Here is a 12129-nt window from a genome sequence, read left to right on the forward strand (position 1 = left end):
TTGAGACGACTTTGTTGTGAATTGGCGCTATATAAATAAAGTTGAATTGGATTGTTTTCTGTGCACTGAGGCAGGAAAATAAAGCAACAGAAAATGCAGCTACTTTGAATTTTTGCCTAAGCTCAGTAAATGAGTACATGCTCTTTTATTTCATCACAGCTGCAACTTAATGCCAGCGTGACATAATGAGTCATTTACACGATGTAACATTTTATCTGGGATATAAAACTGTGTGTCCTTGACACTGAAAAACTTTGGGACACTGTAGAATCCACTACACTGCTCCAGTTTAAAGACCCTGCAGCACAAATGTCACACACTTAAACAGCTCTTTATGTGGTAATGAGGGTTTGGACAGCGAGGAATCAGTGTGTTTTAGTCCATTACACACACTCAGAGTCCAAAAGAGGGCAAAGTTCAGGCTGTAACAGTACAGTTTATCATCATGCTCCCTCGTCGGCTTCCTCCCTCCCCCTGTCAAGTCTCCACCTTGTTTTCCACAGCAGTCACACTCGAACGTCCACTCATCAGACTTCATTTTGTCATTTTGACTTCTTGTTCAGTGCAGCAGCAGCCAAGGTAAGAACCTCTCTACTGCACATTGAGTGTTTTCTCCAGTGACGCGTGACTCTCAGCACTGAGTTCATTCTCAAACTGCACATAAAGTGTGTGTGTGTGTTCCGCCTGCATGCTCAGTAGTTGCTGGTTTGGGCTCAGATTTAGCAGCTCTTTTAGTAAACAGAGGGGCATGTGATGGATGGCAAATATCTGGGGTTTTACCACTGCAAAACGTCAGTGTGTGTGTGGTGGGAGGGGGATTAGCCTACTGACACATCAAGGCTGTGAACCCCAGGAGACATGTTTCCACTGGGATTCAGTCCATCTGAAGAGCTCATTGAAGCTGGCTCTGAGTCTTTAAAGCCTGTTTTTATTAGGACAAGTGAAAAACCTCCCAGTGGGGGTGTGATAATGACACTTCTTACCAATGCCAATGAGCTTCTTGCAAAAATTCCTCGGAATCAAACTAGATACATTTTACTCTAATTGAATAGAAGAGAAATTGATCGAAATTTTCTTGACACATGACAGAGAAAACGAAAAGACTTTGTCCTGGTTGCAGATTTAACTCAATGTATTGATGAAAAAAGACAGTGTAACTCAATAAAGAGCCTGTGTGGAGATTAGTTCACTGCTCTGAGAAAAAGTAGTGCAGGAAAAGAGACGTGGATCTAAACGGGCATGGGGACAGACAGTCACAGGGACTTTTTGTTGCTGTTCATTTCAGTTCTGTTGCACTTTGGAAAACGATCTGTCAGATGAATTCCTCACCAAACGGTGTCTCTGTTCCTGCTGCACTGAAGCTGCCAGACGATGGTTTTCACTGCCAAACTAAAGCGGAGAGAAGAAAGGGATGATGGCCAATTCATTGTGGAAAGCTTTCCCTTAAAATGGGAAGTAGAGACTATAATTAGATGTGGAGCGTTTGAGCTCAAGGACTTCGCTAAGCACTAAGCAGCTCTCCCCATAGCAACGTGTGAGTGTGTGTGTGGTTAAGTCACTCACTTCGGTTTGTTTTGCTTCCTCAGGCCGAGCACTGACAAATTTAGATCGCAGCATTCTACAAGATCCTGAAAAATCAGCCCAGAAATAATAATTAAAAATCAGTTTCTTGTGAAGTTTGAACACAAAGTGAAGATTTTTTTAAATACTTTACTACATGTTGATGTACCACTGGAAACACTTTACTCAGCTGGATGTACTTTATTACAAAAGTAATTTTTGCTTTCAAATCAAATCTGTCTCTAAAATCATAGAACATAAAACATAAAGTCAGAGGGTCATGTGATAAACTCTCTCTTCTAAGTTTGTGGTTTTCTGTTGTCAGAATTAGTGGTTCTGTGCTGATGACTAATGAGGTCTGAGCAGCACCTTTCATCATCCTCATTCCTTCTCCGGTCACAAGATCACTGAGGGGTTTCAGTGACTCAGCTTTTGAATCAGTTCCTCATAGCTATTTTATAGCTGAGCTTTTAGCCTCACATCCAGTAAAACGATTTTTCCAATTAACGTGGCCGAACACATCTGAACTCAAAGAGCTTTGTTTCCAGCTGATGTGGCACGAGCTCAGTCAAACACTCCACAAACATCTGCTGACCCCGGGCTCAGATTCACACTTCTCTAAATGTTCCATGACTTGGTTTGTAACACCCAGATTTCACTTCCTGTTTTATCACAGTTGTCCATGTGAGCCAAATCAGTCATGGAGGAAACACGGCAAATCGACCTGACCTACATCACTCAACGCATCATCACCATTTTGTGCCCCCCTGAGTGCAGCGAGCAGACCTACCTGCAGAATCTGCAGGAGCTTCTGGTCATGCTGCAGTCTAAACATGGACACAACCACCTGGTGAGATGAAAATATTTACCTGAAATATAAAGTTTCCAAATATATTCTCCCACTTCAGACTAGTAAACCTTGAATTATTGGACATAACTATTCCTCATCTGTTACCACATCACTTTGCTAGTGGGAGTTATTTAGTTTCACCTGAACTGGAACTGCTCTTTTCTTCTGATGTGGTGCAAAACTAGTTCTAATACACAAAAGTACTGTACCATTATCATTTGTACACAAAAGTACTGTACCATTATCATTTGTTTATAACTGAGATATTAGCAAACTTACTAGTTTCTAAGACTTAAAAATAATTATACTGGATAGAAAATGCATTACAACACTAGCTACTACTACTACTATTACTACTACACTCACAGAATTATAAATTAGCATAAAACTAAGTAATTGGCGACAAGGAACTGATTACATGGACAGTTCTTGAGTACATGTACACTGAGGTTAATATATATTTTTAATGGATTGTTTTATTTTGATCCATATATAACTGAACAAAGCAAAACAACAATAGTATAAAACATTTGATGATGTTCTGCACCTTGTTTCTATATGTTCATGTAGGGATGACTTTTATTTTGAAGGCCAACCTGGAACTTAGCATCTTCCTGGTTCCTTTCACCAAAAAGCCAGTGGGATTTTTCCTGTGGGTCCTGCATTACTGCTGCCCTTCACTGCTCCTTGACAAACAGAAGTTTGTGATAATTAAGCATTTCGATGGCCAACATTACGTTACAAATGAACAAGCTCACATGACTTCAGCATCAACACCACTAAACCTTCGGTGTGGCCTCTTCTACAGAAGCCTCTCCTTCTGTAGCTGAACTCAGAGATGGGAAATGTTATAGGACGGATCAGGTAGTAGATGGGTCTCATTCAGCTACTTGTTAGAAACTGTCTTTTTAAAAACATGTAACAGTATTTTCTGATATCTTCACCCCATGTTAACCTCAGAACTGTTTCAGGTATCTAAGCAAAAACCCACTGACTTCAGGATAAGTGCAATTTCTGGGTTTTAGACAGACACGTATGGGACAGATACCTGTTTTTATGAGACTGCTCATTAGATTGGTGTCTCAGCTCAGATTAAACCGATAAAAACCACAAATATTAGAACAGAAAATAACATGGAATGAAATCTGGTATCAAAAATAAGCAGCTTGTAAAACAAGTGAGATTTGGGGAGACTGTGGTTCAAGAGGTAGATCCGTGGTCCAACGACTCGAGGGTTGTTGGTTCGATTCCTAGCTACTCCTGTCACATGTGTGAGTGTCTTTGAGCAACACACTGAATCCCAAATTAGTTGCTCCTGGTGGGTGCAGGCCAGCCCCCATCAGTGTGAATGAGAAGTAGTGTGAAGCACTGGTGGAAAAGTGCTGTTTTTATTTGTGCTTTTCCTGTTTCTTCTCCAGCTCATCAACCTGTCACAGAAGACTGACGCTCTCTCTCAAAGCAACAGTAAGGTAACGTTAACGCAGCTTCACGCAGCCTATTCACAGCCAAATGTTGCAGCGCACCGAGTCCATCAGTGTCCTTCATCTGTCAGGTGTTGGACACAGGCTGGGCAGAGCTGTTAGCTCCTAACCTGGATCAGATCTTCAGCGTGTGCACCACCATGGAAAACTGGCTGCAGGCGAACCAGAAGCACGTCCTGGTGCTACACTGCAGGGTAAGCTCTGATTTCTCTGCACAAACTCACTGGGACGTGTCCTTTACATCAGCCTGCTTCCCCTAACACACGTTTGTCCTCACTCTGCCCTCAACAGGGAGGCAAAGGCCGGCTTGGAGTTCTGGTGGCTTCCTACATCCACTTCACCAACATGTCAGCCAGGTAACACCGGACTCACAGAGACTTTGTTCAAACTTTAAATGAGAATATTAAGATTAAGTTTTAAAAGTTCTGTACGTGGCTTTAGTGGCCGAACCAGCAAACGCATTTCCTCCATTTTTATATTTGACATTTGCACATTAACATTCACAAAGAAAACATGCCCTCAGTCTGTCAGACTCACGATAAAAGTCTAATTTGACTAAGTTAACATGTTTTAACCACTTAAAGTCCTCCTCCACTCCAAAATATGTTTTGCTTATCTTTGTTTCCTGGACAAAAAAACAAATGATGTAGATGCTTGAGTTTGAAAGTAGAGGAGAAGTTTGACAATATTATGTTAAACCTGTGTAACATCACATATTTTGGATGCGGCTCCCATTCTAAGGAGCTGTTTAAAGCAGGATTATAACATCCAACACATGAGAATGACCATCTGTGAGACAGACACAAGGTTCATGTGCTTTAAAGATTTTAAGAGGTTTTCTGTAGTAAAACCATATCAGCTGACATCTTCAGATAACCTTCATATTCTATGTGAATATTATTAGAACATTAGTGGATTAAACATCTTAATCAGTTAGTGATGATTATTGCAAATTATTATTAAAAAGTTAAATCATTTGTGCACATATCCAGGCAACAGGAACATTTCTGCTCATACCATTAAGTACCTTGGTATTTACTGCAAAACGTGCTCTCAGTATTCTCAGTATCCAGCAGTGAACAGAACAGGCTGTTAATGTCCAGAATCTCACGACACGCCTGCTTTCGTATCTGTGCAAATACAGCCTCAATAACACGTTATCACTCTTATCACACACACACACTCCCTAACTTTCTCTCCCTCTGGATAGAAGTTCTGTTCCTCATATTTGTTCAGTAAAACTTACTGCCTGTGCACTTGTTTGGATTCGCCTTTAGCTCAGTGTCAGTGGTAAATGACTTCTTTTCCTCCTGAATTCTGTTATTTTCAGGGAGCATCTGAGGACAGTTTGTACCAAAACAGATTCAGATTAGAGGAACAAAGCTGGACGTCATGCCGTGAATTCTTGGTTTTGTACAAATTACACAGTTTAACTTTGTTTTAATCTGTAGAAAAAACAAGCAGCACATATTGGATCATGTGCTTCACTCAGCCAAGAAACAGTCCAGACATAAACGAGTTAATTAATGAGACAAATAACAAGATTTCTCAAGTGTGGAACCTGGAATAATGTCCTTCAGGTTGGTTTTCAGAGGTCATGTTGTTGTCTTCATTGTTGCTGAAGTGTCCAGTGTCTTCTCTTCTTGGAAACTATAACTACCTGCTTATTGCAGCTCAGTTCGCTCAGGATGGTTAACGACTAATAGGCACTGGGTTATTTTTAAATTCTACTCAGATTAATAGTAGTAGGTAGTAGTAAAAGTATCAATAAATCACTTGCTGGGGAAAACAATCAGCTCCAGTCTTCATTGGCTATTTAACTGTCCTTATGGTGATTTGCTGAGTGATACTAATACTGATTTCAACTTATTACCCAGGAAAAAAATAAGTGAGCTGCCAGTGCTCACGAACCGTCCTGATGGAGTCAAACATGGATGTTTTCTGAGAACTGGGCACCAGATGGAAACGCGGCACCAAATCTCACCTGTATGACATATGCTCAAAAAAATTCCTTGTTCTTCCAGATTCCAGCCTTTAAAATTGATCAGAAGATCTTCAGGCCCAAACCACACACACGTACACACACACACAAACACACACACGGGGATAAAAAAAATATACTAAAGCTTTTCCACACTTTCCAAACACTATGGGACCAAATGGATCAAACTATGATAATAGAAAGAATCAATCACAAGAAAAGCTTTAGTTAGGTTTAAAGAATGAATGGCATTTTTGACCTGAGCTCAAATTTAATTACTACTGCTTCTTCTTATGTTTGCTTCTCTTTTCTTTACTTACTGTCCTCAGAGATGTGTAACCAGTCTGTTTTACTAATTATGTGCAATACCGAATCCTCAGGGAGGAGTTTTTCTTCTCTTCACACAGTAATAATAATATGTCAGACGTTCAGGTAAAACTGCAAGTGTAGACTAACACCACAGTTGTGACGGTGACAGAAAGTGATCCACTACAACTCTACAGGCGAAGGGCAGGAAGTCCCACCGAAGAGACTTTGAACCAGAGTTTTATTTGATTTTCAGGCTGGGTTTCTATAGAGGAATTTACCTGCATGCCAGAGTGTGGACCTGGCATGCAGGTAAGACACTAGAACACCATAAGACACAAAACACCGTTCATGCCTTTTAGAGGCACTGATAAAGTAAACCACATGTTTGTTCTGTGGTCTTGTTCCTGTTGTGTGGGAGCTTCAAGAAGCACGTTGTTGGCATTTGTCTAATGATTGGATGAAGTGAAAGGTCGGTCAGAGAAAGTCAATGACCACAGGAAGATTTCCACACTTCTGCAGTGCACGTGTGTGTGTGTGTGTGTGTGTGTGTGTGTGTGTGTGTGTGTGTTGTACGTGACTGAACAGCTGACTCACTGTGGACAAATCCTCATCGCTCTGACAATGATTTACTGTTTGTGTCTGTTGGACTGAGTGCACGTATGTGAGGAAACAAAGCAGCATTTACTCTACAGATACTGTACTTTTTTTAGTTGGAGATGTGTCTGTGTCTCTGTTACTCTGCATAATCCACACACATCCATGATGAATGTTTGTATTTTACAGTCAGATAATAATGGTTTCTCTGAACGCACGCCTCTCTCTCAGTGCAGACCTTTCTCTCGACCACTTTGCCATGAGGAGGTTCTACAACGACAAACTTTCAGCTCGCATGACCCCCTCACAGAAACGGTAAGACAGAGCAGGACTGCTGCAGGTCAAAGGTCAACCCTGACCTCAGGTTGTAAAATCACGAACCACCTGATTTATGCTCGTGTGAACTAGTTACTATGAGGCTGTAAAACAACTGCACCCTCATCCAATGCAAAACGAATGCATTTCTTTCTGCTCTGCAGGTGTGTGTGGATGCTGGGGAGTATGTTAAAAGGAGGTGTGAGGATGTGTCCGTCTCCATCTTTCCTCCTCTGTGTTGTTCTTCACGGTCTTCCCAAAATGAGACCAGATGGAGGTAAGCAAAGGAACTAAGTCAATAACACCAGTGGCCATTGTTGGAGCTGGAGTCAGCACCTCCTTCCACAGGTGTCAAAAACTGAGCCTTACTGACACTACAGGAATGAGAATTTCTCTGAATAGGATGGACATGGATGTCAGTCAAGTTCAAAGACACAGGACTTTCCCACAGCAGACAGAGGTTTGACTCAGTGTGAGGCCACTGTGTGTTTTAATCATGGACGTACATGCAAACCATCAATTTTCTATAACTGGAACAGAGCACTTCATGCTAAGGGGACGAACACACAGACGTCAAACGGGGGCACTCCTGGAGCGTCCAACAGTGACGCCAAACGCCCCCTGTAGTGTGTATATGAGATGCTGAAGGATATAGTCATTGTCTGATGACACCTCCAACAACGTCCAGTGCGGAACAACATCCACGCTCATATTAATAAATACACACTGACACACACACGCACACACACACAATCTCTGCTTATCTTACAGTAAATAGAGCAGTAATGCAGCACATAAGACTGACTTTAGATTCATTAGGTCCAAATTCATTGCCTGTACATCTGAGTCTTTTTGAAAGAGATGATTTCAGAGCTGCTCAGATGGGGAATCTGATACGGGACATTCAGTGATGCTGTCTTCCCACACACACTTAGACCAGGCTTGTCGAAATCTGGGCCTCAAGGGTTGTGCAGGGATAGTAGGAAAACAACAGGTCTGCAGCCCTTGAGACTGTGCTGTGCATGTCCTTTGGTGACAGTCTGACTAAATTAAACAGCAGCTTAATCACAGTAGTCTTTAATGACATGTGCATCATTATTTTCCCCTCAATCCACTTTCCAACATGTGTCTGATTTTCAGATCTTTGGTCTGTAAAGGTCTGAAGTGGCTGCAGGTGGACGTCTCTCACAGAGTAATATAGGACACAGTTGTGGACAGACCTGCTGTCTGACTTACTTCTTCAGCAGTTTTGAATGTTTCTCTTCCATTGAAGTGCTTTTCTAATCATTTGCGCTCTCTCTCTTCTTAGGGGCCAGTCTGTTCCTCAGGGTCTATCAGAGTCTCCAAGCTGTTTGTACATCAGCAGTCTAGTAAGAAAGACGTCACACGTGATCATAAATTGTAAAGATATGATAAATGAGAGAAAACAGCAGGTGATGTGGTGTTTGTCTCTCTTTCAGCCATGTTGCTGCAGGACACACAGAGCGGCTGCACTTTGTGCTGCAGCCAGCTCAGCTGCTGAAGGGGGACATCATGGTGAGCAACACTCAGCTGAATATGAAGTGTTCATTATTGGACCCCAGAACAATTGAATTAGAAACCAATGCTGCATTACTTTGGATGAACGGTTTCCCTTTCATTTTAGTAGGACTTTCAGTTTTGGGAGACACTTTTTCTCTTGTCAGTCTGATATTTCCGATGAGATTTGTTAAAAAGATGGGATTTGTAGCACTAAGGGTTTACTAATGATCTGATGATGTGCACTAACTCAACTACATCTCAGGGACTAACTACAATGAATTAACTGGAAGTGTATCAATGTGCATTTGATTTCAGATGGTTTGTTATGATAAAAACAGCATCTCAGCCACCCGTCAGGTTGTCTTCCGCCTCCAGTTTCACACGGGCCTGGTGCACGGACACAGCCTCACTTTCTCAAAGGTGGACCTGGACTGTGCCAGTGAAGGTGGGATTCATGTCTGCGCACTGGCAAACTGCTCTTTTAATTCCTAAGAGATAAATTCCTGAGCCTCTCTGCTCTCGTCCCTCGTCCAATGTAAATACCTGAACTAACCTTGGACGTGGTATCAGCACAGCAGGTGTGAGGCAAATGTCAGAACAGTAAACTCAGCTGTCCAGCTGTCTGATCTCTCTCTTATATAATATTCCAGATCCTCGGTTCCCGGAAGATGGAAAAGTGGAGCTGTTACTATCTGAACACCCTGAAAAAATGACAGGTACCTTTCCATAAGAAGATTTGTTTTTTTGTCCTAAACAGATGAGTTTAAAAAATATTACAATTGTGACAATTTAATTTTAGAATAAATTAGAGAATAAAACTCCTGAAACTAAACTAAACTAAAACTAAACTCCTGAACTAAACTGAAAACACAATTATTTTGTAAGAAATCTGGATAACACTGACTCTGTTCTCCGTTGGTGTAGTGAGGATTTTGATAATTAGCTTTAATGACCAATGAGTTGATAGTGAACAAATTAAAACAACTTTCCTATATATCTTTGTTTTCCACCTCTGTACCACATCCACTTTGTTGGTCGGGGTCAGACAAACACTGTGGTCCGGTTCAATAGAGAGAAACGTAACAACAAACCCCATCTTTCTCTCTCTGGAAACAAAGGGATTGTGTTGCCTAAACTTGACCAAGTGACTGTGGTGTGTCAGAGGTGGTACAAGTACACAAACTCAATACTCAAATAGCAAGTTTTGACATTAGAAAATCTCCACTAAAGTAAAAGTACTAAGCAGATGGCCTACATTTTACTTAAAGCATAAAAAGTAAAAGTACAACAACATATTTTAAACAATATACAACAAGTATATTAAGTCCAAAGTTAATTAAGTAATTAAATAAAACCAGCAGTTATTGTACTAGTTTTATGTGTAATGTTTAAAACCAGTAGGTGGTGTTAATGTAGCTTCTCAGCTACATAAAAGCAGCCACACACAAACAATTAATAGATACATGAAAAACATACTTTAGTGCAGTAATGTGTGCAGTTTAGTTTATTGTGGATGTCATTTAAAGGAGACTGCTTTAAACTGAAGAGGTGCAGTTCAAAGTATTTTCTCCATTCCCTGTAAATATTGTACATGTACACACAACTACACTTAGTTTACCAAAGTACAGCTGAAGTGGTGACTTTGGGTATAAAGGGGGGGGGGGTCATCCATGGATCTGAAGGGGTGTCCCCTTTCATAGGCAGACTACCCTGTCATAACTGAAACACCCCCAGGACTCTGTTTAGAGGGGAAGTCGACAATGAGGAATAAAAAATATAAAATGAGATTAGGCCAAAATAAAGGTGAGTTTCTGACTAAGTGAAATTCTGACCTGATCACGAGAGAGAGAGAGAGACATCCAGTAGCTGAGTCCTGGTGCCATGAGTCCACTACACTTAGAAGGATTCAGTGTAGGAATGAATGTGTGATTCATACATATTTAGCATGGTGAGCAACAGAGGTTTAAATATTCAGCGGGTGTCATGTGTTGGGTCAGTATCCATTGGTCATCAGTTCACCTCCCACGAGTCCAAACCACAGGTAAATGGATTCAGAGCAACATTTGGCCCCCACACATTACTTTATTGTTCTTATTCCAACAGAAATGTTGACAGAAATGTCTTCCTGCATTAACTGAATAACCAAAAAAGGTTTTCACTTAAAGGGCGACTTCACTAATTTTCAACTTGCTTTCTACAGCTTTAGTTTAGGGTGTAAATGAACAATGTTTTTAAACTTTCCCATATAAAAATATTTCTTTGATTCTAGGTAAAAAACTTTAGCTGACTTTAGCCAGATGACATCATCCGCAGGACTTTTTCATCATTAGGAGTTCAGACAATGTCATCTGGAGGAGCTCTGAAAAGACAGGTTGACCATGATTACAATTGATAGTATGAGCAATAATATGACATAATCTGAACTAAAGGTTCCTCCACGTGATGTCATCTGGAGGCATTTTTCAGCTAGAAGTAGAGATATTTTAATATAGGGAAGTCAGAGGGAAGTTTATTGCTATTTACCCAAACTAGAACCACAAGAAGCTAATTCAAAAGCTGGTCCTTTAAATTACTTTTGGTCCTAAAGAGGTTCAATAATAAAACATTACTAGAAGAACATTTCTGGCAGAATCCCGGATTTGTCTGTCATTTCAGCGGTGAACCCTCTGTAGGCCTGCAAAGGCCTGAACTCCCACAGTTGCTCATGCACACACACACACATTATAAGTCCATACAAAGATTGCACCAAGCTACATTGTGTCTCTCAACCCAAGCAGAAGAGACAGACGTGACTCAGTTAGTGGCACAACACCTACACAGACAGACACAATCCTCAGGAATGAACAGGCTCTTCATCATTGAGTTCATCAAGGAGTCACTCAGGTGGGGGCAGTGTTGGACACCAGAAGGTGGGCGCAGCAGCCAGACCAGCCTTCAGCACGTACGATCTCAGTCCTCGCCTCCCAACAGGAAGCAATATTAGTGGCTATCACATACACACATCTGACAGGAATTCAGATTACAGACACACGGCAGGCAGCGAAAACTGGGGCAGAAACACGCGCTCGGACACACACACACGACAAACAGGCAGAAGCCAAACCGAATTGAAGACATTTAAATCAAACCGTGGAATCAGTTATTGTGCGTTCACGTGTGGTTTTTGCAAGTGTGTTTTGTTGTTTAACGGAGCAGAACTGGACTTTCTGTCACTTTCACGTGCAGGCAAAGAGCTGTGGTACAATGGACCCTCGGTGACCGTGGACTATGACACCTTTGACCCGTTAGTTAGACGAGACTCCTATCAAGACATGTCCTCTCTTGAAACAGGTAAGCGGTTCCTGAAGTTTCCCTTTCTGTTTGCTGTCCCTGAACTAACCTTTAGATCATTTTAGACAGGATTTGAAGACACAGTGAACTCTAAGACCTCACATGGACTTTTGCAGTTTGCAGCTGAGTATTTTTGCAGAGCCGTTTGCTCAAAATCCAAATGATCTGTCAGAGTGATAAACTGGGCA

At 41.3% G+C, this 12129-nt stretch overlaps 1 protein-coding gene across 1 annotated transcript in view; it reads left to right on the top strand.

The window, feature by feature from the left end:
• Positions 1-435: 435 nt before the first annotated feature.
• tns3.2 (tensin 3, tandem duplicate 2) overlaps positions 436-12129 on the top strand; it is a 47932-nt gene continuing 36238 nt past the window's right edge. Inside the window, exons 1-12 of the mRNA XM_067512469.1 lie at positions 436-579; positions 2237-2410; positions 3829-3879; positions 3963-4085; positions 4183-4247; positions 7007-7090; positions 7255-7367; positions 8400-8460; positions 8551-8626; positions 8927-9056; positions 9262-9327; positions 11837-11941. Coding sequence (XP_067368570.1) covers positions 2261-2410; positions 3829-3879; positions 3963-4085; positions 4183-4247; positions 7007-7090; positions 7255-7367; positions 8400-8460; positions 8551-8626; positions 8927-9056; positions 9262-9327; positions 11837-11941 — 1024 coding nt within the window. The 5' untranslated portion in view covers positions 436-579; positions 2237-2260. The remainder of the gene's footprint in view (positions 580-2236; positions 2411-3828; positions 3880-3962; positions 4086-4182; positions 4248-7006; positions 7091-7254; positions 7368-8399; positions 8461-8550; positions 8627-8926; positions 9057-9261; positions 9328-11836; positions 11942-12129) is intronic.

The sequence above is a fragment of the Channa argus genome, chromosome 8, assembly GCF_033026475.1.
Source record: "Channa argus isolate prfri chromosome 8, Channa argus male v1.0, whole genome shotgun sequence".
Classification (NCBI taxonomy): Eukaryota; Metazoa; Chordata; class Actinopteri; order Anabantiformes; family Channidae; genus Channa; species Channa argus.